The following is a 25,312-nucleotide window of genomic DNA, read 5'->3' on the forward strand; positions in this document are numbered from 1 at the left end:
AGGGAGAGGGGGCAGAGGGAAAGAGAGAGAATCTTACATAGGCTCCACACTCAGTGAGGAGCCAGATGTGGGGCTCGATCCCACACCCTGGGATCATGACCTAAGACAAACTGACTGAGCCACCCAGACACCACCCCCCTCCCTTTTAAAAATACTTTTAGATATGAGTTATTTTATTTTAAGTAGGTTCCATGCCCAACCTTAACCTCAGGGCTTAAACTCACAACCCTGAGATTAAGAGTCTTGTGCTCTACTGAGCCAGCCAACCACTCCTTAGATATGAGCTGGCAAACTTCTCCACCATCCCATGGCCAAATCATGCCTTCTCCCACAAGACTTCTCCTTCTGACTTTCTCTTTCTTTGGTTACTCTTCCTCCATTTCTAGGGTACCGTATAGGGTTTCCTTAGATCATATACTCTTTTATCATAGTTAATAATTCTTTAAAAATTTTTTTTAATGTTTATTTATTTTTGAGAGAGAGAGCATGAGTGAGAGAGGGGCAGAGAAAGAGGGAGACAGAGGATCTGAAGCGGGTTCTTCATTGACAGCAGAGAGCCCAATGTGGGGCTCGAACTCACAAACCATGAGATCATGACCTGAGCCAAAGTCAGATGCTCAACTGAGCCACTCAGGCGCCCCAATAATTCTTTATATTAAATTTCCCTTTTTAACCTAGTGAATTAATGTCCTGAATGGACAGCAACGTATGAGAATTAAAATTGTTCCACATCCTCATTAGCATTTGGTATGATCAGTCTTTTTCATCTTGGCCATCCAGTAGGTATGTGGTGGTATCCCATTGTGGTTTTAATTTGCATTTCCCAGGGCACCTGGGTGGTTCAGTCAGTTGAGCGTCTGACTCTTGGCTTTGGCTTACGTCATGATCTCACGGTTCCTAGGTTCGAGCCTGTGTTGGGGTCTGTGCTAGCAGCACAGAATCTGCTTAGGATCCTCTCTCTCCCTGCCCCTCCCCTGCTCACACTCTCTCTTTCAAAATAAATAAACTTTAATTTGCATTTCCCTTATGATGCATGATAGTGTGATATCAAGCATCTCATAATGTAGGTAAGCATTGTCTAACCTTGGGAAGATTTTGAATTAATAAGAAATAGGTATAGAAATATTATGTAAAGAAATATTTAATGGAGTGCCTGGGTAGCTCAGTCGGTTAAGTGTCCAACTCTTGATCTCTGCTCTGGTCATGATCACACAGTTTAGGAAATCAAGCCCCAAATTGGGCTCTGTGCTGACAGCATGGAGCCTGCTTGAGATTCTCTCTCCCTTTCTCTTGGCCCCTCCCCTGTGCTCTTTCCCTCAATAAATAAATATGCTTTTTAAAAAATTTTTTTAAATGTTTGTTATTGGGAGACAGAGAGAGACAGAGTGTGAGCAGGGGAGAGAGAGGGAGAAAGAGAGGGAGACACAGAATCTCAATCAGGTTCCAGGCTCTGAGCTGTCAGCACAGAGCTTGATGTGGGGCTCAAACTCACAAACTGTGAGATCATGACCTGAGCCAAAGTCAGACACTTAACCAACTGAGCCACCAGGTACCCCAGCTTTTTTTTTTTTTTTTTAAGTGTTACTTTTAGGGCACCTGGTGCCTCAGTTGGTTAAACCTCCAATTCTTGATTTCAGCTCAGGTCAAGATCTCGAGGTTCGTGAGTTCAAGCCCTGCATCAGGCTCCACACTGTCAGGAGACTGCTAAGGATTCTCTCTCTCTCTCTCTCTCTTTCTCTCTCTCTCTCTCTCCCTCCCCTGCTCTCTCTGCCCCTCCCCTTCTCTCTCCCTATTTCCCTCTCTCTCTCAAAAATAAATAAACTTTAAATAAATAAATAAATGTTACTTTAAGAAACACTTAAAAAAAAGAAATATTGAAGACAGTCAAAACCATGGTATTAAATTGTTTTGTTTTAGGTAATCTGTTAATGTTTAATATTTTAAGTATTTATAATACTAAGATAAATTGGCCTATTCAAATAACAGGTCAGCTTTATAATTCCAACTTAAAATATGGAATCCAGTTAATGTCTAAGACTAACTTTTAGTTGAAACCTTACTGTTTACATACACTATTGGAATGATTAATGGAATATAATATTTAACACATTTATAAGTTTATAATTCTAAAGTCATAAAACTTATATTAAGTATAGAGCAAAGCTTCATCTGGTAAATTAGCCTACTGTGGCTCTTAAATGGAAAGATCTAACGTATTAAATTTACAAGCCTAGTTTGAAAATGTTAAGGGAATTTAATTGTTGTAAAAGTGTTCTTTAAAAGAGGTTGTTAAACCCTTTTAGACTATACCACAATCATGACTGATGAGGGAGCTCCGGGCAAGCTGAGGGCAAATTATAGGCTGGAACAAGAGCACACGTGCACGCCCCAAGTGGAATACGTGCAATAATCCTCACACACCCCTGGTTAGCCAAAAACAAAGGAAAGGGTTTTTAAGAGCTTGCCATGGTGATGTGGGAAACAAAGGCAAATGAAAAATTAAATTCCTTTACTGCCCACTGACAAGTCCTTGAGACCAGCAGAGTGACCTCCCTCTAGGAGCTCAGCTGCCTCAAGGATGACACTTTGCTGGGGGCAAAAGAGAACCTTGGCTTAACATTATCCCAACCTTGAGGATCCTGTAAGCCTACTTCCTTCATCTCAATTGCCCCAAGATACATGCTGGCAATCATACTCCAAATTTATGTCCCTCCCCATGCATCTAAAGGGTCTCATGACTGAAGTTTTATTAAACAGTAATAAATGGTGTTTCCCTAGCAACAGCTAGTCCCTCAAGGTCCTGGAAACCTTGCTTCCAAAATTCCTTAGAAACTTACTCTATCTCTGACCCCCTCCCAACCTGAGGGTATATAATGACTTACCTGTCACAACCCCAGTTCAGCTCTTCCTACCTATGGGTCCTGTCCCCATGCTTTATTACGATCACCTTTTTTGGCAGGAAAGATGTCTTCAAGAATTCTTTGTTGGTCGTTGGCTCTGGACCACCCCACCATCACCCCAAAACTTCATCAATGACTAAAACCATTAGGGCAACTGTACTTAACTCTGGCAGCACATCAGGGTCAAATAGATATGAATATAGACATATAATTTGCTTCTTAACCATCTTAGGGTAATAAGTTAGATATGAAACCCTTTACTCCCAAATACTTCAGCATGTATTTCCTAAAAACAAGGACATCCTATAACTGCTGCACAATTATCAAAATCAGGAAATTAACACTGACACAATATTATTGTCTAATCCACAGACCTTTTTGAAAATTTACCCACAGTCCCACAAATAAAAAGAAAACAATTTAAATGATTTTTCCTAATCCAACATTCAACCCATAAATTGTGGATTGTCAGGTTTTTCCTTTTTTTCAAGCCCTTAGCTGTTCTCTAGAGATGCATATGTAAATATGAAATATGATCTTGAATCTTGAAATTTGCTTTAAAATACTTCAAGAAAGGAAAAAAAGGAGGTGAATGGGGCAAATACAAGAAAAACATAATGGTGGTAATTGTTGAAGCAGGTGATGGGTCCAAGATGGAGGTTCATTGTACCTTTCTCTCTGCTTTTTTCTGTTTGAAATTTTCCATGGTAAAATGAAAATTAGCTAAGTATAAAAATATTTGATACATAAACCTGTTAGGATGCTGCCCAATTCATGAATCGTTTAATGAAAGTCTTTCAGATCTTCAAATTTACAAGGTTAAATTTTTTAACAAGTTTACCGCTAGAAAACAGTAAGAGTAAGGTCTTATTTGTTTCTGTGCAATAGTTATTAGTCCAGTTATGCAATAATTTTGCAAGTTATTACCTCAATTATAACTGTTAGCTCAGTTACGCTGTTCTAGGAGTTCATTTAATGATCTTGACAAACCTTTGAGGAAGATCCAGACTTAGTCCCCATTTTACAGATACGCTAAGTAAGGCTCTGAGGTGCCATCACCCACTTAGGATGGATCTGAGAGACCCTGGGGAAGGAATTGCACTTGCCCTGGACGAGTATCTCCGAAGAAACAAACCAAAAACACATTCCGTTTTCCTCTCCACTTGGACCAGTAGAAATTCCAAGGAACAGAGAATGCTTTAAACATTTTGGTACGGGGCGGGATTGGAGCCTCTTCTCCGACCGTCTGTTGGACAAATTCGAATCTGGCTGCCGGATTTGTTCGACTTCTCCCACACCCCGCCTGCCACCTCTGACCCCGGGACCAGCTGTCCCGCGGCGTGCCGAGGGCGTGGCCTGCAATTCCCGGGGAGGGGAGGGCCCTGTGTGTCCTTGGGCTGAGAGGGGAGGTGACTCCGGCCGAAGAGGAGGACGCAAAATGAGGGCCCTGCGGGTGAGGGCCCCCAAGAGCTGGGCCGGGGACCCCAACCCGGAAGCCCTCGCCCCTATAACGAGACTCACTGAACATCCCGGGATCTGGGGCCTTGGAACGTGAGCCCCCTTCAGATTTTGGGACTACCTCCTAAACAGTCTGGGACCCTCAACCCCCCCCCTTCTAATCCAAGGGGTTCGGAGACAACCGGGAACCCCCAACATGGCCCAATGCCCCCGTTTGAGCTTCTTTCCTTCATCTAGGCTTCCTTTAACATCTCGGACCTAGGCCCTGGGAACTTAACACCGCTTCCCCTCCCCCTCACTTCTTAGGCAGTATGGAATCCCCACTAGGCACCCAGATCCAGGAGTGGATCATTCCTGGGACCTGGGCTCCTCCCATTAATCCAGGAAACCCTCGCCCCCAAAAACACCCCCGGACTTGGACACGCAATACAAGTCTCCCATCTGCCCCCCTCCCCCCTCTTCCAGGACCCTCTAAACAATCCGGAAACCTCTCAGTCAGACCCTCTAGGCGCGAGCCCTTTTTTCTGGGCTTTCTTGACGGGACCCCTTCCTTTCCTCGTGCTGGCGGTTCGGATCTAGCTTTTGAGACTCTCGCAAGGAATAGAGCCGTCCCAGTGTCGGGCCTCTTGAAAGCCCGACTCTTCACCCCACCCCCCAACAGCTGGACCCCTTCGGGGCGCCCTTTCAGGTGTTTCCAATACCCATCCACTCCCTCCCCTGCCAGGTCTCCCAAGCACTGGTTCGCTCTTTCAGCTCAACCGCCCGGAACCGCTTTGAGAACCGAGTGGCTGAGAAACAGAAAGTCTTCCAGGTAGGCGGAGCGGGGGCGGGCGAAGGGAAGAACCCTGACCCCCAAGCTCGGTCCTTGAGCCGAGTAGGGGCAGACGGGGAATACAGTCCACAGAGCAACGTGCACCCCTTTCTCATTGGTCGCTCCCACCACCCAGGCGGACAATGACCTCCCAGTACACTTGAAGGGCGGGGCAACAGACAACATCCTGTATCGACTGACCATGGGCCTGTGTCTAGGGGGTGAGTGCAGGGCCTTGTGGGCCTGAACTGCGCAAGGAGGGATGGGGGGGGGGGGGGGGGGTGGTGGTGGTGGCTCGGGGCTCGAGCTGGAGTGAGAAACGGGCTGGTTTCTGGGCTGAGGTCTGGGGAGAGGGCTAGTGACTGGGCAGGGTCTTAGGGAGGGGGATTGGGTTCTGGGCTGGCCAGGTTTGGGGATTGTCCAGGAGTCCACGCTGGCATATAGGAAGGTAGCACCTAGAGCTTGGGCTCCTGTCCCAGGAGCGGGTGGGGGGGGGGGGGGGCCAAGGCAGGAATTGTGGAGAAAGCTGGAAGCCTGGTCTGGATCAAGGCTAGGGGATTCTGTACCTGAAGTGCAGTTTAGGAAGGGAGCTGGAGCCTGATCTGGGGATAGGATCCAGGCTGGTGATAAGGAGCCTACACAGGGCCTTCAAAGCCTGAGATGGGGTTCAGGGAAGCAATTAGGATCTCACTCTTTGTCACCATACTCCCTCTCTAGGCACCGTCTATAGCCTGTACTGCCTTGGCTGGGCCTCCTTCCCTCACAACAAGTGAGACAAGAAGCCTGCAGGACCTGAACAAGCATCAATAAATGTGCTGGCTTCTTGGGGAACCCAGCCCAACCGTGGCCTCTGTTTGTATGCCCCCCATACCCATTTTCCCACCAGCAAGGAATCTCTACACTATGGACAGCACATTGTCCCAGCTAGAGGATTACTGCTACTACAAGCCTACTCCTATGATGTCGCTGTCTCTCAGCCCTCCTGAGGGGTTGGGGACCCCAAACAGCACCCCTGGGCTGCCTCTCCGGACCTGGGAGTCTGGGGTTGTGTCCCCTGTTCGACAGGGCCTCTGGACTCTGGGATGGCAGTCCCTCTCCCTGCAGAGGCTTGAGGGTGGGAAGGAAGATACTGAGTTTGGCCCATGACACAACAGAGGCAGAGGCAACTGAGGGCAGACTCACTCAGGACAGAGCAGAGGGGGCAAACATGGCCTTGGGGGACAGAGCCAGGGGTGGTACTGAGACCTCCCAAGAGCCTGGCTCTTGCAGCAGAAGCAGAGATTGCCCAGGCTTATGGGTCCCAGTCTCAGTCTCCACAGGATCTGTGAGAGATCTCAGCAAGAATGAGGCTCCGACTCAACTAGAATCCAGTATGAGAAAAAAGACATAGATAAGAAAAGACTAGGAAACATGCAGATCCAGGCCTGGGGACAGACATGGGAGACAGACAAAACCACCCCTGCCTCCTAGGACCTAGACTTCCCTCTGCCCCTGATAGAGACAGAGCCACCACTCAACTCTCAAAACAGGAGGCAGATCTCAGAGACAGCAGCAACTGGGGTGCTTTTATTTCCTCCTGGGCCTGGCAGGCTGAGAGCAGAGTAGAGACAAAGGCACAGGGGCTCCTGGGCCTATTATGGCCTGGAGTTCGGCCGGGGTAGTAACTGTGAACAGGTGTGCCAGAGTGTGTAGGGACTGGAGGGAGCCTCCCAGAACTGAGGGAAGGGCCCTTGGGGTGTGGAAGCAACATAACTGTTGGGTTTGGCACATGTACATGAGAGGGGTTATGGAGTGGGTGTGGGATGGGTGTGCTGGGCGTGGGGTAACCCTTGGAGCAGGGTGTGTTAGAGTGTCTCAGAGCCAGGGGTAACTCAGGGCATGGCACGTCGGGGCATGTCGGGCCCTGGCTGTTGACTGAAAAGCCGAGTGCCAAGGGCTGGGGGAACCGAAAGACCTGTGGGCCAGTAGGACCCATGAAGGCGACACTGCAGACTGGCTCAGCCCTGGGAGAGACGGAAGAATCCAAGGGGACTCCTATAGCAAGGCAATGAGGGGGCAGGTCTGGGGTTCTCATTCAGGAATACATCGTCAGCTGCAGCCACTGGGGAGAGAAAGGCAGAGTGAGGAGCAGAGAACGGAATACTAGCAGACACATTCTCTGCTTTGACCCTGGGGTTGTTGGGAAAATAGGAGGGCGGGAGTCCAAGCTCAGAGCTGGTACATGGGGTTGAGAGGAGGGAGTCCCCTGCCAGACAGCCACATCCCAGAATGGAGGTTCTTACCTCCTGGATGTTCACTTGAATTTGTCCAGTGCCATCCTTGTCAAGAGATTTGAAGGCACCTAGAGAAGGAAAGGGATGGGGATTTGGCTTTTAGGATAAAAATATATAGCCTGGGTCGGTCAGTAGAGCATGCGACTCTTGATCTTGGCATTCTGAGTTTGAGCCCCATGTTGGGTGTGGAGATAACTTAAAAATAAAATCTTAGGTGGGGCGCCTGGGTGGCTCAGTCAGTTGAGCGTCCGACTTCGGCTCAGGTCATGATCTCACAGTCTGTGAGTTCGAGCCCCATATCGAGCCCTGTGCTGATGGCTCAGAGCCTGGAGCCTGCTTCCGATTCTGTGTCTCCCTCTCTCTCTGCCCCTTCCCTGCTCATGCTCTGTCTCTCTCTGTCTCAAAAATAAATAAAAACATTAAGAAAAAAATTTAAAAAATAAATAAATAAGTAAAAAATAAAATCTTAGGAGTGGCTGGGTGGCTCAGTCAGTTGTGTTTGGCTCGGGTCATGCTCTCACGGCTCGTGAGCTGGAGCCCTGAGTCAGGCTCTGCGCTGATAAGTGCGGAGCCTACTTCAGATTATCTGTCTCCTTCTCTCTCTGCCCCTTCCCCACTTGCATGCTCTCTTTCTCTCTCTCTCTCTCAAAAAGTAAATAAACATTAGAAAAATAACAAAATCTTTAAAAAAAGGATAAAAATATACTAATATAGGAGATGATACTAGCACTTGGGGCACCTGGCTGGTTCAGTTGGTGGAGCATTTGACTCCTGACTGCAGCATTTCAGGGGCATGAGTTCAAGCCCCCACACTGGATGTCATTTACTCAATAATACACACACACACACACACACACACACACACACACACACACACACACATGAAAAAAATAATGGCAAGCACTTATTGAGTTCTTACTCTGTGTCAAGCACTGCATAAAGTGCTTTCCATGTATTAATTCATTTAATTAAATTTTGTGAGGTGTCTTTTTTTTTATGTTTTATTTATTTTTTGAGAGAAAGAGCATGAGTGGAGGAAGGACAGAGGATTCAAAAGCAGGCTCTGCACTGACAGGCTGACAGCAGAGAGCCTGATGTGGGGCTCAAAGTCACCAACCCAGAGATCATGATGAGCCAAAGTCAGATGCCCAACTGACTGAACCACCCAGGCGCCCAGATTGTCATTTTCAAACAGGGCCAGAGATGTGAAGTAATGCACCCTAGGAACATCAGGATTGGAACCCAGGCGGTGAGCCCCCTCAATAATGGCCTCCATATGACCTGTGCCCCACCTCTGCCCAAGCCCCAGCCTTGCATAAACCTCTAAGGGCCTAGCTCTCCTCCTCTTCCTGCTCTTACAGTCTGGTATGGTCCCCACTCCTGCCCTGAAACCTGACTCATGTTCCCCACCCATAGCCAAACCTAAGCAATCCTGAGCCTACACTGTCTGTGCTCCCTCTCTCGTTCACCACTCAGTGATACCCTCAGGTGTCCACACACGTAGTATCCCAGACACTGCACTCACTACAGTTACTATTGCCAATAGCCATTTCTTAAGCCTTCTCATATGTGACTTTTGGAATCATCTGCCCTCATTGTCCATTCCCACCTTCCCCTTCATGTCCCTGACATACCTGCCCCTTTTTCTCTGCCCAAGGTTTTAATGCTTTGCCCTTCCTGGGCTCCCATGAGGCTAGAGGATCTTCCTAAAACCAAATCTGGCCCTGTCCTTCCTCTGTCTAGAACCTGTTATAGCTCTCCAATGCCCCCCAGTAACGTCTGAACACCCCCTGAACGTGACACTCACAGCCCTGCGTGGCCTGACCATGCCCACTGCTCTACTTCCTTTCACTCAGTTCTCTCAGATCCAAGTTCAAGTTCTGGCTTTGCAACTTCCTAGCTGAGTGGCTGTGAGCAAGCAGTTTTGCCTCCTTGAACCCCAGGTTCCTCCTCCAGAAAATGGGGCCAGTAACTCCCATTTCTCAGGGTAGTCTTAAGGATTCAATGCAATCATGGTCATAAGAGCCCTCACAATCTAGCCCCTGCTAACCCCTCCCAGCCTTTGTCTCTGCACCCTACCCCCTTTCCAGCATTGAGAATGGAATTCAACAAAAAACACCAAAAGCACCTTCCCTTGTTGGCCTTCGCATGAGTTATTCCAAGAGCAACACTTGTCTCCCCTCTACCCCTAGAGTTATTCCTCATTCCTCAGGCCCCAATTCACATGTGTCTTCCTCCAAGAAGCTCTCTTGATCCCTTAGTCTGCATCGGGTACCTCCTAGGTTCAAATAGTCCACTGGGCTTCCCCATTCATAAATCTAAACCCACTTGGCCCTGAGCTTCTCCTCTCACGCTCGATCACTCTGCCCTGAGCTTCCCTACCCCAAATGTAACCATTCTGAGCTGTCACTGTCTGGTGATTTGCCTCTCCTCCAGTGGACTGTGAGTGACGTGAGGGTGGGAACTGGGGGTGTTTTGCTCACTGGAGCTGCTTGCCTCAGGGCCAGACTCAGAGAAGACCTCGCCCATAGGAGGTAGAACAAATCCCCACCCAGGAAGAGAGCTGGGGTATATCACTCACGGAACATAGCATCCAGCCTGACCAGGCAGCTGATGAAGTTGTCAAAATCCATGTTCCCTCCTTCATCTGAGTAGCGCCGGATGATCATGTTGTAGAGATGTTCATTCAGGTGGAACCCTGAGAATGGTTTCATTTCTCAGGTGTGAGGCCCACAAGGCCCAACCCACTCCCACCCCTGGGACTCACCCTCAGACCAGCGCACTAGGGGCTGTCTTACCCATCCCCCCACCCAGTCCAACCATGTCCCTGCCAGCCATACCTGCTGCCTCAAAGGCTGCTGGGAGTTCACTGCTGCCAATGGTACCTGAACGGTCAACATCAAACTGTTTATATATGGCCTGTGGGGACAGGGAGGGAAGAAGTCAACTGAACATCGTGGGGCATGGCATCTTCATGGCTTGAGGGTCTCTATGCTAGGAGTGTGAGGTTACCACGCACCTGCCACTTTTTGATGTTGTTCCACAAGTACTTGAATTCCTGGAAGCCCAGCTTGCCTGTGGTGTCACTCTGGTAGAAGGGTGTTAAGAATAGTGTGATGGTTGTACCCAGAGGCATGCACTGTATGCAGTGGAATAATGACCAAGCAGGGGGACCTGGGCTAAAACCCTAGCTCCCATCCCACCCCAGTCATGTCACCCTGGATATGGTTTTACTTTTCTTTTTATCCATACGTAGTTTAGTTCATATATTTTTTAAGATTTTATTTTTTATTTTTTTAATGTTTATTTTTTGAGAGAGAGAGAGAGAGAGAGAGAGAGACAGAAACAGAATGTGAGTGGGGGAGGGGCAGAGGGAGGGAGACACAGAATCTGAAGAAGGCTCCAGGCTCTGAGCTGTTAGCACAGAGCCCGACATGGGGCTCGAACTCACAAATTGTGAGATCATGATCTGAGCAAGTCAGACACTTAACCAACTGAGCCACCCAGGTGCCTCAAGATTTTACTTTTAAGTCATCTCTACACCTAACATGGGGCTCGAATTTACAACCCCAAGATCAAAAGTCACATGCTCCACTAACTGATCTAGCCAGGTGCCCCTCTATTTCTAATTTAAACATAACCATGGGGAATTATATTGAACTTCTCTAAACTATAAATTCCTTACCTGAAAATAGTTGCTAACTCCTCATTTATAAAATTCGTAATAGCAATTCAATTTCATAAATGTCAGGACATGTGAAAAACAAGGGTCTTACAATTCTAAGGAAAGGTGATAATAAACACCCGCTGGGTTTGTGATAAAAACAGAATGAGATAAAGCCCTTAGCTCAGAGGCTAGTATTTGATAAACTCTCAATAACAATGACAGCCAAGACTTTATCAAGTTACCTAACACATGCCAGGCAGTGCTAAGCTTCTCAGGAACATTACTTTTCTCACTAAATTCTTAAGACACTGGCCTACCAGTATTATTCCCCAGTCACAGAGAAAGAAACAGATTCAGAGATGAAAATCTACAGAAGATCACAGTAGCAGCTAATGTGTACAGACCATTTAGTACTAAGTGCTATGCAGTGTGCTAAACCTTTGGGTGGCGCTCCAAATCAGGTGTCACCATAATCATTTACCTCATTTTATAGACAAGCAGACTGAGGCACAGAGAGGCTCAGTAACCTTGTTAAATGGCACAGCCAAGATTATGTAACTGTGCAACACATGTATGTGATCACATGACAAGATGTGTGTCTACATTTTCCCTATGTGCTGAGCGTGCACATATCCAAGATCAGCTAATGACTGGCCCATGTGTAAACATGCATGTGTTCCTGTGACCATGCCTTCACATATCTTCATGTATACGGGTATGCCCTTGTATACATGTACATGTATATGGGCACAACTATAACAGTTATAAGCTTGGGTTCTTGGGACACCTGGCTGGCTCAGTCGGTAGAGCATGCTACTCTTGATCTCAGAGTCATGAGTTCAAGCCCCACACTGGGTATAGTGCTTACTTCAAAAAAAAAAAAAAAAAAAAAGAGGGGCGCCTGGGTGGCTCAATCAGTTGAACGTCTGACTCTTGGTTTTGGCTCAGGCCACAATCCCAGGCTATGCACTGAGTGCAGAGTCTGCTTGGGATTTTCTCTCTCCCTCTGCCCATCTCCCCTGCTCTCTCTCTCTCTAAAATAAATAAAAATGAAAAAAGGAAGGAAGGCAGGAAGGCAAGAAATAAGCTTGGGTCCTCAAGCCTAAAAGACCTGAGTCCAAATTCCTATCCTGGCACTTACCCTTTAGTTATAACTTCAGACAAATGATTGCCTCTCTCTGAGTCTCAGTTTCTTCATCTATAAAATGGACTATAACAATTCTGCCTGTTTAACAGGATGGCTGTGAAGTGCCAGCTGTGACAGGTGATGTTACTATTTATTGCCACATGTCTGGATGTGTGGTAGTGGATGTGTGTTCTGATATATATGCATGTCCACATTGTGGGTATGAAAGCTACACCCTGACTGTCCCAACTGTGCTCCCACAAAACTCCTTCTTCATCCAAAACTTCCTCTAGATTGCCCCAAGGATACATCCATCACGGCCACCATGCTGCGACATGTGTCAATGCCAAAACCATCAGTTTTCAGATCAGGGTCTGTGGGAGACAGGTTGAAAGTCAGAGGCCAGAGGACACAGCTACCCCAGCCAGCACCCATGACTTTAAACCTGCCCTGTGTGTTGACCCCAATCACTCACGTCGGGTTACGACCTTGTTGAGAATGTTCATGAGTTCTGTAGCACTGACCTCCATGTCCTGTAGGGAGAAGCCGGGGATGGTTAAAAGGGAAGAGTGTCATGAGGCAGAATGGGGATTCTTTGGATATTGCAGTTGTTGAGTGTGCATGCAAGGGCAGCCCAAAGGAAGGCATGGAAGTTAGGACAAGGATGGGAGCCCAGGGTTACTTACATCTCCAGCCAGCTGGGCAAAGAGCCTCCGGAACTGCCGGACCTCCTCACTCTCATTGGCCTCAATGTTGGAGTAATGGGTGCGTGGAGGCTGTAGAGGGAGGAGATCTCAGAGCAAGTGGGGGAGGGGTGCCCTGGCCAGAACAGCCCTAGGTGGGAAAGTCAGAGTGGGCTGGGTGACTGGATGATCAAAGGAATGAGAGGTGGTCAGTGAAGAGGGAGTGGATATAGCTAAGACCCATGACTAAATTCGGGGACACAACAAGGGAGAAACTAAATGAGAAGAATTTTATAAGACAAAGGGGACAAGGATGGGTGATGAAAAAGGCCTTGGAGTGAGAAGCAAGGTCTTTGATTGTGGAGGGTGGCTTACCGGAGGCTCTGGGTTGTATTGTGCAGCTGCCTCACTGGAGAGAGGAGTAAGGGAGTTAGCACCAGGGGGCGGGGCCTCCACAGACAGTGCCAGACCCCACGCCCCAACCCTTCAACCTCCCTACCACCACTCTCCATACCTGCCCCCTCTGCCTGCCTCATCTGTCCTTGTCTTCATCTACCCCTATCTTTGCTACCCTGGTTGCACCTGGCAGGAAACCTACAGGCCCGCCCCCCACAGTAGGTCCTGCTCCTGCCAGAGCACACTGCCCTATAGCAGATACCTCAATAGACCCAGCCCCTTTGAGGGCTGCTTCATAGAAGCGCTGACCCAGCTTCCCGGGTTAGCCAACCTCCTCAGGTCCTTTCTGTCTAGGAACCTACTCCATCCCCTGGCTTCCTAAAACCCCGTGTCTTCCCAACATCCCACCCCAGCTCCACGAGTTCCCACCCCTTCGAGGGGTGGCCAAGGTTAGGGGCCTAATGGTACCTAACGACAACCTGCTCTACCTCCACCAGGACGTATTTCTGTTTTAATCCAGCCAGTTCCCAGACGGACCCGGCCCCTTCAAGAACATTTCCCCTATCCCATCAGACCTCAGCTTCTTCTGCGTCTACTTCCTCACTGACACACCTACGACGGCCTTGCCTCAACCCTAAGACAAGCCTTGCCCCCATGAAGCCACTCCCAGCCTCATTGGCTCCACCCTCTTAACGTTCGTTTCCAGGCTAGCGGGAAGCGGGCCTCGCCCAGACCCACTAAGCCCCACCTCCCAAAACCCAGCCGCGTCCCATCACAGTATCCCCTCAACTGTCAGACTCCGCCCATGCCAAGCCCCGCCTCCTGAACTGCCATTAGCCTCACTACGGCCCGCCCCCTCGGGAGGGGCCCTCCTCTAACCCCAGCCCAGGCCCCGCCCAGCCTAATTAAGGATGCAGATCAGTCTCCAGACTACCTCAATCTAGGCCGGTGGGACATGCTCCTCCGCCAGGCCCCTCCCCTCCTCAGGCCCCCCCCTTACCTGATGGCACTAATAACCCCGCCCAGGATGCGCATGGCAGTTCCGCCACCGCCTCCGCCTCCGCCTCCGCCGCCGCCGCCGCCGCCTCCTCCTCCGGCCCCGCTGATCAGGCCTCCGATCACATTCCCCAGGCCTCCGCCCAGGCCCCCACCTCCCCCGCCGCCGCCTCCCTTCAAGAACGAGTTAACCAGGAACATGGCTGCGAATTTAGATTCCTGAGGGAGAAAAAAGGGGTCAAAAGGCCGCATCGCCATTGAGCCCGCTCCCTCCCCATAAAAATAGGCATTTCTGGCAGCTGCACTTGGGGTAGTAATATGAGGCCTCCGGGCGGGAACTTATCCTCCCGCTGGGACTTGAAGGTCCATTTGGGATGGGGTCTGGGCTTCCGGAGGAAGGTAGTTCTCGGAGGAGTGGGATAGGGAAGGAGGATCTTGAAATCCCCTGGGGTCTAAAGGATCTCTGTCTGGCTTGAAGGACCCTGGACTGAGTCTATGCATAGGCATCATTAAGGGTAGAGGTCCCGGTTCTGGTGGGGTTCTCAAGATGAGGGCCACAAGTTTGACGTGTCTGGCCACTCGAATCTGAGACTTGAGCCTCAGAACTGGACTTCGGGATCTTGGGCGGGTCAGGGGCGCGGATCAGAGATTCCCGACCCGGAGGCTTCCGGGTCAGGGTTTAGGAAATCCAGAATGTGGCCTTGAGGGTTTAGGTATTCCCAGGAGAGGGATTACAGTGTCACCGCTGGTTCTGTGGGCTCGGGTCAAAATTGTGGATGTGAATCCCGGGGCCCGGGATAACAGGGTTCCCATTAGAATTGGGAGCACGGATCTAAGTAAGGATCGTGGTTCTGGAGATCCCACCCTGATCAGAATTTGTGGGGTACCTCTCAAATCCAAGGGCTCGTATTTTAGATCCTAAAACTGAGGGTGGAAAAGTCCCCGGGGCGGGATAGGGATCGGACAGACTGGGGCTTCAAGTTTGAGATCATGGGTCTGGGAGACCCCTGAGGCCGAGATTTAAGGGTCTCGTGGAATCTGGGGCCGCAAGGGCCGGGATTACAGAGCACAGGGATAATCCAAATCGGGCGCTCACCGCCTAGCTCACACGTCCGCGGGTCCGTTCGCCTGTGCTGCTCCCGGGCCTCCGGCCGCGTCCGGCTCCGTAGGGCGGGGCTCGTGACTCAGGCGGCCTGGACCGGGTTAAGCACTGCGGCGTGGCCAAGCATGCATCCGCGCGGTCCTAGCGCCGGCATTGAAGCTGCGCGTGCGTGATCCGGATCCGCCTCACGTAACGAGAGGCGGCGGCCACAGCTCCGCCCTGCTGGTTTCCAGGACGGTGGGTTCCGTCCCCGCCCTGGCTTCACAGCTGAGGTCTTACCCTAGTCTCCGGCTCTGTTGAAGAAATCCGGGGGGATTGCAGTCACCGTGCCCGAGATCACACCCTAGTGTTGCAGTGTGAGTTTTCGCCCCAAAGCCAGCCTCCACGCTGCCACGGGTGCGATTTTCGGTCCGCTGGAAAAGGGACTCTAGCACTCGGCTCCTAGCCTTGTCGCGACAAAACATCCGGAGACCCTGAATTTTGTATGGCCCACAGCCCGGGGACAAGCGCCCGCATTTGGGGTAGGGGCTAAGGCTCGCCCGGGACCCTGCAGCAGCCCGGATGGCGGTCAGTCGTGCGGGTAGGACTTTGCCGCCTGCAAAAGCTGCCTCTGCCTCCTCCGACCCCGCACCCTCTTATCCCGAGTCAGGGTCACCAAGTGTCGCCTCATTCTTCCCATCTCTAAAGAGGGGCCCGGGCACAGGAAGAGTCCCTCTGGCCACGTCTTGGCTTTTGAGGCTAGATGTTCCCAAGAGCGGGTTAAGAGTGAGAGGTGGGGGGAATGCAGAAGCTGGCCGGGAAAATAGCGACTGAAGTCTCCTTTGGTGACCTTTCTCAGGCTCCAACCTCCAAATTTCAGGGCTACTCAGATGGAGTTTAATCCCAAGTCTAGCGTTTAGAATCTCCCCTGGAGTCTGGCTTAGCTTGAGTTTGAATCCTGACTCTGCCATTTCCTAATGGATCCTTTGGGCTCTGAGCAAGGATTTTATTTTTTTTAAGGATTTTTTTAATCTTTAAAATTTTTAATTTTTTTTTTTTTTTTTTTTTTTTTTTTTTTTTTTTTTTTTTTTTATTTATTTTTGGGACAGAGAGAGACAGAGCATGAACAGGGGAGGGGCAGAGAGAGAGGGAGACACAGAATCGGAAACAGGCTCCAGGCTCCGAGCCATCAGCCCAGAGCCTGACGCGGGGCTCGAACTCACGGACCGCGAGATCGTGACCTGGCTGAAGTCGGACGCTTAACCGACTACGCCACCCAGGCGCCCCAAAAATCTTTAATCTTTAAAATGAGTAAAAGTGTTCCCAAGCTCCCTTCGGAATTAAGTGGCTAAACGCTTAGTAAAGAGTAATTTTGTGTGTCTGTACCCATGCTGTTCCCTCCTGTAGCCCACCTGGATTCCTCAGGTGGTTGACTGACTCATCTTTAGACAACACTGATAAAAATACAGGCCAAGCACTCTCCTAAGCACTTTATGTATATCTTCATATGCCTTCATAACAGTCCTATGGAATGGGTGAATTCAGTATTTCCATTTTACAAAGAAATAAACTGAGCATAAACTCCCTAGCCTGTAACCTTAACCACTACCTTAATGTATTTGACTCTTCTGTAATATAATTAATATTGGGGCGCCTAGCTGGCTGAGTTGGAAGAGCCTGTAACTCTTGATCTCGGGGTCATGAGTTTGAGCCCCACACTGGGTGTAGAGATTACTAAAAAAAAATAAAATAAATAATGTAATTAATAGGATAATATCTCAGATAACAAGATCACAACAGACAAAAATGCAGTTGCAGCCAAGCCAAAGAATTGCTATACAAGACTTGCCTATGAGGCAGGAACTTGGAGAGAACATAGAGGCCGGGTCACTTGCCTCGGGTCACAGAGGATGGCAGGACCAGGTGTGAACCTGGGCTTGGCTAATGCCAAAACTTGATGATGACTAATCCGGATTCCCTTCTCACCACACCCTTCCCTGCCAGACTGGAAAGCTTCCGTTCTCTGCCCTCTCCAGCGGCTCACTTGCTGCCAGCCTTTGCATGGGCTGTGACCTCTACTTGGAACACTCCTGCCTTTTTTGCCCGGTGATGTATGTACTCAGGCTTTGGTGTCGGCTCAGGAGTCACCTCTTCTAGGAAGCACTCCCAGTCTCCACCCCCACCCATGACTAGGTGAGGCTTGCTGTCACCTGCTTGTAACTTATACTTCCTTGTAACACACACTGCCATCTTATCCCATTTGTTGTCACCTAGGTCTGTCTCCCTGACCTCTTAATCCTGGCAAATTCCAAGTCTCAGGCCTTGCTCCTCTGGATCCCACTCATGTCATAGAGGATCTGCCCCACATGCATGGTTTAAATCCATCTCTAGGCTATTAATATCCAAATTTCTGTCTTCAACCCAGACATCAGGCTCCTACAACCTGCATGCTACTCACCTTCGGTGGGGGGGGGGGGGGGGGGGGGGGGGGATGGGTGCTATCTTATAATTGTCTCAAACTGCACACATCCTAAACTAAGCTTCTGACTTCCTCCCAAATATACTCCCTCCCCACCTTCCCTGTCCTTCCAGTGACTGAGACTAGACACCCCCAGATCATCCCTGACCTCTCTTTCACACCTACTCCAACCTGTCAGGAAACCTTGTTGACTCCACCAACAGAATCTAAACTCTTTTCCCCTGCACTGCCCCTGCCCTGGCTAGGCCTCCACTCTCCCCTTCCTGGTCACCACAGTAGCCCCTCCCCAGGCTCCCTGCTTCCATGCCTGCCCTCACAGTGGGCATCCCACCCAGAGCCAGACGGAGCCTGTGACACCCTGAGTCAGGCCCTGACCTGACTGGGCCCTCCTGACTGAGTCCTCCTCTGGCTGTACCTCTCTCCTGGTAAAAGTCAAAGTCCTCATGCTAGTGATCTGTCCTGTTACCTCTCTTAAGAAAGTGAGAAGCCCTACTGGCAGCTTACCCTGGATGTTCCCAGCTGAACACAGACAGGGAGGCTCGGCAAGTGAGTGCAGCCATATCCAAACAGCCTGTTTCCTGGTGCACTTGAGGGCTGCTACCCCATTACCAAGGCCCTCTCTAGCTGCACCTCTCAGTGCCTCAAGTCTGCACACATAGTGGTCTCAGGAAGGTCCTTTCAGATCTCTGATTTCACCCCCCCCACACACTCCCCATCCCACCCCCCACTGCCTTTATCATTTATCATCTGCTAACATAGTGTATAGTTTACTTATTTATCCTGTTCCTTGTCTTTCTCTCCCACTAGAATATTAGCTCCTCAAAGGATTTCTGTCTCTTGCTCACTGCTGTGTACCTGGTTCCTAGAACAGTGCCTGGCATGTCTTTGGTACTCAGTAAATATTTGTTGAAGAATGAAATGTTTTGTGTGAGTTTTCTCATTGAATTTCAGCACCATCAATGAGATAGTACAGCAAGCGTTACTAAAGTCTTCCACCATCTTCCAGATTTCTTTGACCTCAGGCATGGTTATGTGACTTGTTTTGGCCAATAAAATATGAATGGAAATATTGGGAGTGTCACTTTTACTTATTTTTTAATTTTGTTTTATTTATTTTTATTTTCTTTAAATGCGTATTTATTTTTTAGAGAGAGAGAAAAAATGCAAGCGGGAGAAGGGCAGAGAGAGTGGAAGAGAGAGAATCCCAAGCAGGCTCCATGGTTAGCATGGAGCCGAACGCAGAGTCTGATCTCATGACCTTGAGATTACAACCTGAGCCGAAATCAAGAGTCGGATGCTTAACCAACTGAGCCACCCAGGTGCCTTTATTTAATATTTAAAGATTTTATTTTTAAGTAATCTCTATACCCAACATGGGGCTTAAATTTACATCCCTGAGATCAAGAGTCACGTGCTCCACCCACTAAGCCAGCCAGGCACCCCTTATTTGATTTTTTAAGTAATCTCTGTACCCAGTGTGGGGCTCGTACTCATGGCCCAGAGATCAAACAGCACAGACTCACATGCTCTACAGACTAAGCCAGCCAGCTGCCCCAGGAATGTCACTTTTAAATGTAGCATTTAGATCCTTTTGTAGTTCATAGGTGTGATGATTGGATGTTCATGCTGTTATGTGACATGTGCCAGCCACCCTTAAACCTTGTTACAATGTTGGCACATTACCTGTCTGATGTAAAATAATAATAATAATAATAATAATAATAATAATAATAATATAATAAATAAATAAATCTAAAAGCCAATACAGGATACTCTATGCTCTCATCTCCTGCCTAGGCAACACTGGGAGTCAGGCAAGCACAGAGGTGCCACATGAAGGAAGCTAACTGGGTCACTAAGCCATGGCATGGAGGACATGCCTGTTTCTATGTGCAAGAAATAAAATTTGAGGAGTTAGTCCACTAAGGTCTAGGGCTCATTTCTTACCACAGCATATTCCAGCCTATTCTGACTGATGCAGGTAGAAGTGTTACTATATCATGTCAATGAGGGGAGAGATGGGATTACTTGCCCAAGATCACACAGCTAGTGAGTGCCAGAGTCAAGATTTGAACTCAGCAGGGTGCCTGTCTGGCTCAGTTGGTAGAGCATGTGACTCTTGATCTTGGGGTTGTGAGTTCAAGCCTCGCTGGGTGTACAGCCTATTTAAAAAAAAAAAAAAAGATCTGAACTCAGGAAGGCTGGCTCTGTAGCTCATGCTTTTAATCCTCACAATTTGCTGCCTTAACGATGTTCGTGTTACAATGCCACCAGTGAATAAACGGACAATAGCCATAACCCAGCTAATACCTCCTGAGGCCTTGATGACCCAGCTGGGGTAACTGCTGTGCAGGCAGGTATTGGAGGGCTGCTCACAACTCTGCTGAAGGAACGAGCAGGAGGAAGTGTAGGTTCAGAGAGGTGGTGTCACCTGCCTGAGGGGATGGCAGAGTCTAAACCCAAGCATGGTTGATGCCAAATAGTTATGTGATGACTAATCCAGACTAATGTCCCTCCGTTGCCCTTTGTTTAATGGTGTATTAGGATTCTCCAGAGAAACAGAATATATAGAATAGGAGAAAGAGATTTATTATAAGGAATAGGCACACTATTACGGTGGCTGAGAAGTCCCACAGTCTGCTGTCTACAAGCTGGAGACCCAGGACAGCCAGTGGTTTAAGTCCTGGTCCAAGTCTGGAGGTCCACAAACCAGGGGAGCCAATGGTATAAATCCCAGTCTGAATGCAGAAGACCAATGTTCCAGTGCCACAGTCAGGCAGAACTCAACTTATTCCTTCAGCAGTCTCTGGATTCAGACCCTCAAAGATTTAGAGTATGCCTCCAAGCATTGGGGAGGGCAGTTTGCTTTAGTCAGTCTACCGATTCAGATGATAATCTTGCTTGGAAACACCCTCACAGACACAGCAAATATGGAGGAACTCTGTATGCCAGACAGAAAAAATTAACCATCACTCTATCCCCACTCTTCTTCCCAGACTCCCTGCTCCCAGGCTCTTGCATAGGCTGTGTCCCTGCAGGAACGTTTCTCGTACCACCCCTCCCCTTTTTTTAAGTTTGTTTGTTTGTTTATTTGAGAGAGACAGAGACAGTGTGAGTGGGGGAGGGGCAGAGAGAGGGAGAGAGAGGATCCCAAGCAAGCTCCACAATGCCAGCACAGAGCTCGACGTAGGGCTTGAACCTATGAAACCGTGAGATCATGACCTGAGCCAAAACCAAGAGTTGGATGCTTAACCAACTGAGCCACCCAGGGACTGCTCTCCTACCCTTTTTGCTTTGGAGTTGTTTCGGTGATTGCACTTCATCAAAGAAGTCTTTCTTGACCTCCCCTATTGCAGACTGGAGCAGGTTGCCTGTTATATGCTCCTAAGATTCCCCAAACTTCTTTCCCCAGACATCATAACAAATTAAAATCAGTAGTGATCAATGTTTGTTTCCTGGACTGGATTGAAGGCCTTATGATGGAGGGCAGGGCTATCTTAGGGACCACTATGTCCCCAGCATCACCCAGTTCAAAGCTAGGCATGGGACACATGGTCAATAATTCTTAGCTATTCATCATCATCATCATCATCATCCTTTGGGGGATTATTTATATAATTCAGACTTCTTCATTAGAATGAAAACCAGTCAATAGAGTAGGTGCTTTCATGGTTGCACAACAAACCTTCCTCATCTTTGAGGCTTCCTCATGGTTCAGATGGCTCCCCTCCCTAAAGCTTTCCTTGGTAATTCCCTCCTACCTCCTGCTCCAGCTAAAGCAGGTACTTTCTCCGGCATTCCACCCCTATCCAGCCTGATCACTCTGATACTTGGGTGTTCACGTTAAAATGATCCTGTACACTGTGCATCCTTATTTTTTCTCTGTCTGTAGGTGTGCTATATTTAATAATTAAAAATATTTAAAATACCTGGTCATGTCTGCCCATTGTAGAAAATGTATAAAATACAGCAAGAGAAAAATTAAAAGGAAAAATTCACCCACTTTTCAAAGACAACATTTTTTTGTTTTATTTATTTATTTATTTATTTATTTAAGAGAGGGGAGGCTGCAAGTGAGCAAGGGGCAGAGAGAGAGAGAGAGAGAGAATCCCAGGAGGGGCAGAGGGAGAAAGGGGGGGAGAGAGAGAGAGAGAGAGAGAGAGAGAAGCAGGCTCACCCAAAGGGGGGCTGAAGCTCAACCCGATGTAGGACTCAAGCTCAAGAACTGTGAGATCATGACCTGAGCTGAAGTCAGATGCTTAACGACTGAGCCACCCAGATGCCCCTCAAAAGACAACTTCTATGTAGTTATATTTCTCATTTGATTTTTTGTCCTGGAATTATTTTTATATATTTCTAATAATGTAAAAAATTTGCATATGCAATTTGCATCCTGCTCATCAACTTGCAAACAACTTGTATTAACCTGGAGCTTGCAGCTATGTTCCCTTCGATTGCTCACCCGTGACCCGACCTCGTTGTTAGACATCAGCTCTAACAGCTTTTGCCCTGAAAAGTAACCAAGGAGATGACTGTCATACTCCATAAGGCAGAATAAATTAAACACTAAAACTAGGATTTCATTTCTTGGTTGTGCTCTGAAGAAGCATCAGAGTGAGTTTTCATTTCCTCTTTCTCTTTCTCACTGCCTGGAATGTGGATGTGGTGGGAGCCATCTTGGACCATGCAGGCCAGGGCACTCCCCTAGGGATGGCAGGGCCATCGATTGAAGCTGTCTGGGTACCTGATACTAAGCTTTGTTATCAGCCCAGGACTGCTTACATCAGGCTACCATGGGAAAGAAAGAACACTTAATTTCATTTAAGCCTCTGCTGCCCTACTGAGTTCTGTTAGAGGGCTTATATTAAATTCTATCTAATCCACAGTGCCCATTATACCCTGAGCAATTCCCATGTTCCTAAAAATATCATTTTTAGTGTGTCCAAAATATTGCGTCATCTGAAAATTACTAGAATTTTTTTCATTCATTTATTCTACATATGTTCATTGAGTGCTTACTATATCCATGCCCATACCCCTGGATAAGTGATGGGGATGTAATGGTCATATCCTAATAGAGGGAGACAGGCAATGAACAAGGAAACAAACATAACCCATCTTTATTTTCAGATATAGCATGTCCCAAAACGTGTGGCAGAGGTTAGCTAATTGCTCACCAAAACTGCTTCCCTTTGTTTTTTCACACACAGCTGAACTATATTTCCTATTGTCCCTTGCAATTTTATATGGACCTATAACTGACTTCTAGCCAATGGCATGTGTGGTGTTCAATCTCCAGGCCTGACCTTAAAAACCTCCCACATTGGGGGTGGGGGGTGGTTCCCGGCTGGCTGAGACCTAGACCATGTGACTCTTCTTTTTTTCTTTTTAATTTTTTTTAATGTTTATCTATTTTTGAAGGAGAGAGACAAAACGTGAGCGGGGGAGGGGCAGAGAGAAAGGGAGCCAAAGAATCCCAAGCAGGATGCAGGCTCTGAGCTGTTGGCACAGAGCCTGATGTAGGGCTGAAACTCACAAGCTGTGAGATTGTGACCTGAGCTGAAGTCAGACACCCAACAAACTGAGCCACCCAGGTGCCCCTTGATCTCAGGGTCATGAGTTCAAGCCCTATGTTGGGTGTGGAGCCTACTTAAAAACCAAACAAACAGGGGCGCCTGGGTGGCTCAGTCGGTTGAGCACCCAACTTCGGCTCAGGTCATGATCTCGCAGCTCGTGAGTTCGAGCCCTGCTTCAGGCTCTGTGCTGACAGCTCGGAGCCTGGAGCTGGCTTTTGCTTCTGTGTCTCCCTCTCTCTGCTCCTAACCCACTGGCATTCTGTCTCTTTCTCTCAAAAATAAGCAAACATTAAAAAAAACAACAACAAACAAAAATACCCACTGGCTCAACAGGAAGGACTCTGAGAACCTAGAGGGGGGCCAAGACAAAAGATGGAAAGAGGCTGGGTCTCTAAAAGACTCTGTGGAGTAGAGTGACCCCACTGACTTGCATTGGACTATGGTGTGAATTAAAAAAATTAATTTATTAAGCCACTGAGTTTTGGAGGTTCTTCAGTTAACAGCAGCTAGCTTTATTGAATTTAATTAATGTAGTGCATGAAGAAAGGGCTCTGTGGTAGACTGCAAAAACTGCCTTATTTTCCATTCCTCACCGCCTCCCCTCCCCCCTTACCTTGTACAAATTGACTCTGTAGCTTCTCATGTCAAGGGCTGAAGTCTATTTCCCAACGCCTTGAAGCTACACTGGCCTTGTCACTGACCAACAGAGTGAGGTGAAAGAACAGTGTAATACTTCCCAGCCTAGGCCTCAAGAAGCCTATGTTTTCCCTCTCTTTCACTGTCTGGATTCTAGCTCCTCCATGAAAACAGGTCGACAAGAAGGCTCAGCCAAGATCAACTATGCCAGACCCAGATCAGCAGAACCACTCAGCATAGACTTGTGAGAATAATAAATGGTTATTGTTTTGAGCCACGAAATTTGGGTGTGGTTTGTTACACAGCAGTAGCTTACTGTTACAGGCTCCATGACCAAATAAATTCAGAAAATAATGCCTAGGATATTTCCTCTTGTATATTATCATGGAATCTATCATATTAATGAAAATTCTTATAATAAAGCAGCTCATCTTTGTTTAAGCCAGCAAAATCCACATTTCTTTTATCAAGGAACCCTTTAATATTTGAGCATTTGTAACACTTCCTATAACGTTGTTAAATTCTGCTTGAACAGAATTTCTTTCTTTCTTTCTTTTTCTTTCTTTCTTTCTTTTCTTTCTTTCTGTCTTTCTTTCTTTCTTTCTTTCTTCCTTTCTTTCCTTCCTTCCTTCCTTCCTTCTTTTATATTTACTTATTTTTGAGAGAGAGAGAAAACAAAAAACAAAAACGTGTGAGCTGGGGAGGGGCAGAGAGAGAGGGAGACAGAGGATCCAGAGCAGGCTCTGTGCTGGCAGCAGAGAGCCCAATGTGAGGCTTGAACTCATGAACCAAACTGTGAGATCATGACCCAAACCAAAGTCAGATGCTCAACCGACTAAGCCATCCATGCGCCCCTCTTTCTTTTTTATAATAATATATATATATATATATATATATATATGGTGCCATGAAAATCCTTTCAGTAAAATATTTACCCACTTCCGTCATTATTTTCAGGGGCTAAATTCCTAGGAATGTCAGTGATGGATCAATAGATGTCCATATTTTCAGGCTTTGGATTCATCTCTGTCATTCTCCAGAAAGGTTGTTGCCACTCACATCCCAACCTTGGTGGATGGAATTTCTTATTGCCCCGAATTGTCTTCAGCCTTGCGGAACCATAGTTTAAGCATCTTTGCTGATTTGTCAGACAAAAGAAGGTGTCCTTCAGGGCACCTGGCTAGCTCAGTCAGTGGAGCATGTGACTCTTGATCTTGGGGTTTTAAGTTT

General features: G+C 47.9%; 2 protein-coding genes and 1 non-coding gene across 4 annotated transcripts; 2 read left to right on the top strand and 1 right to left on the bottom strand.

The window, feature by feature from the left end:
- The first annotated feature begins 4,273 nt into the window (after positions 1-4,273).
- Positions 4,274-6,000, top strand: LOC125915667 (cytochrome c oxidase subunit 7A1, mitochondrial). Its single transcript, XM_049621605.1, has 4 exons — positions 4,274-4,353; positions 5,083-5,169; positions 5,306-5,390; positions 5,887-6,000. Exons 1-4 carry the CDS (start codon positions 4,339-4,341, stop codon positions 5,940-5,942), a joined length of 243 nt encoding a protein of 80 aa, XP_049477562.1. The 5' UTR covers positions 4,274-4,338; the 3' UTR covers positions 5,943-6,000.
- A 708-nt stretch (positions 6,001-6,708) lies between these two features.
- CAPNS1 (calpain small subunit 1) lies at positions 6,709-15,508 on the bottom strand. 2 transcript variants are annotated; one of them, XM_049621602.1, is made up of 11 exons: positions 15,407-15,508; positions 14,315-14,529; positions 13,294-13,327; positions 12,922-13,011; positions 12,711-12,768; positions 12,545-12,609; positions 10,462-10,530; positions 10,283-10,361; positions 10,024-10,140; positions 7,452-7,510; positions 6,709-7,270 (listed from the first exon to the last, which is right to left on the bottom strand). In XM_049621602.1, exons 2-11 carry the CDS (start codon positions 14,509-14,511, stop codon positions 7,244-7,246), a joined length of 795 nt encoding a protein of 264 aa, XP_049477559.1. In that variant the 5' UTR covers positions 14,512-14,529; positions 15,407-15,508; the 3' UTR covers positions 6,709-7,243. The 2 variants fall into 2 exon arrangements, with proteins under 2 accessions (XP_049477559.1, XP_049477561.1); XM_049621604.1 differs by lacking the exons at positions 14,315-14,529; positions 15,407-15,508 and adding an exon at positions 13,890-14,211.
- Positions 15,509-19,455: 3,947 nt separating this feature from the next.
- Positions 19,456-19,563, top strand: LOC125916247 (small nucleolar RNA U13). The gene has a single exon (XR_007455858.1). It is a non-coding gene; the product is annotated as a small nucleolar RNA U13 (small nucleolar RNA).
- The last annotated feature ends 5,749 nt before the right edge of the window (positions 19,564-25,312 follow it).

Source organism: Panthera uncia (assembly GCF_023721935.1).
Source record: "Panthera uncia isolate 11264 chromosome E2 unlocalized genomic scaffold, Puncia_PCG_1.0 HiC_scaffold_19, whole genome shotgun sequence".
NCBI lineage: Eukaryota > Metazoa > Chordata > Mammalia > Carnivora > Felidae > Panthera > Panthera uncia.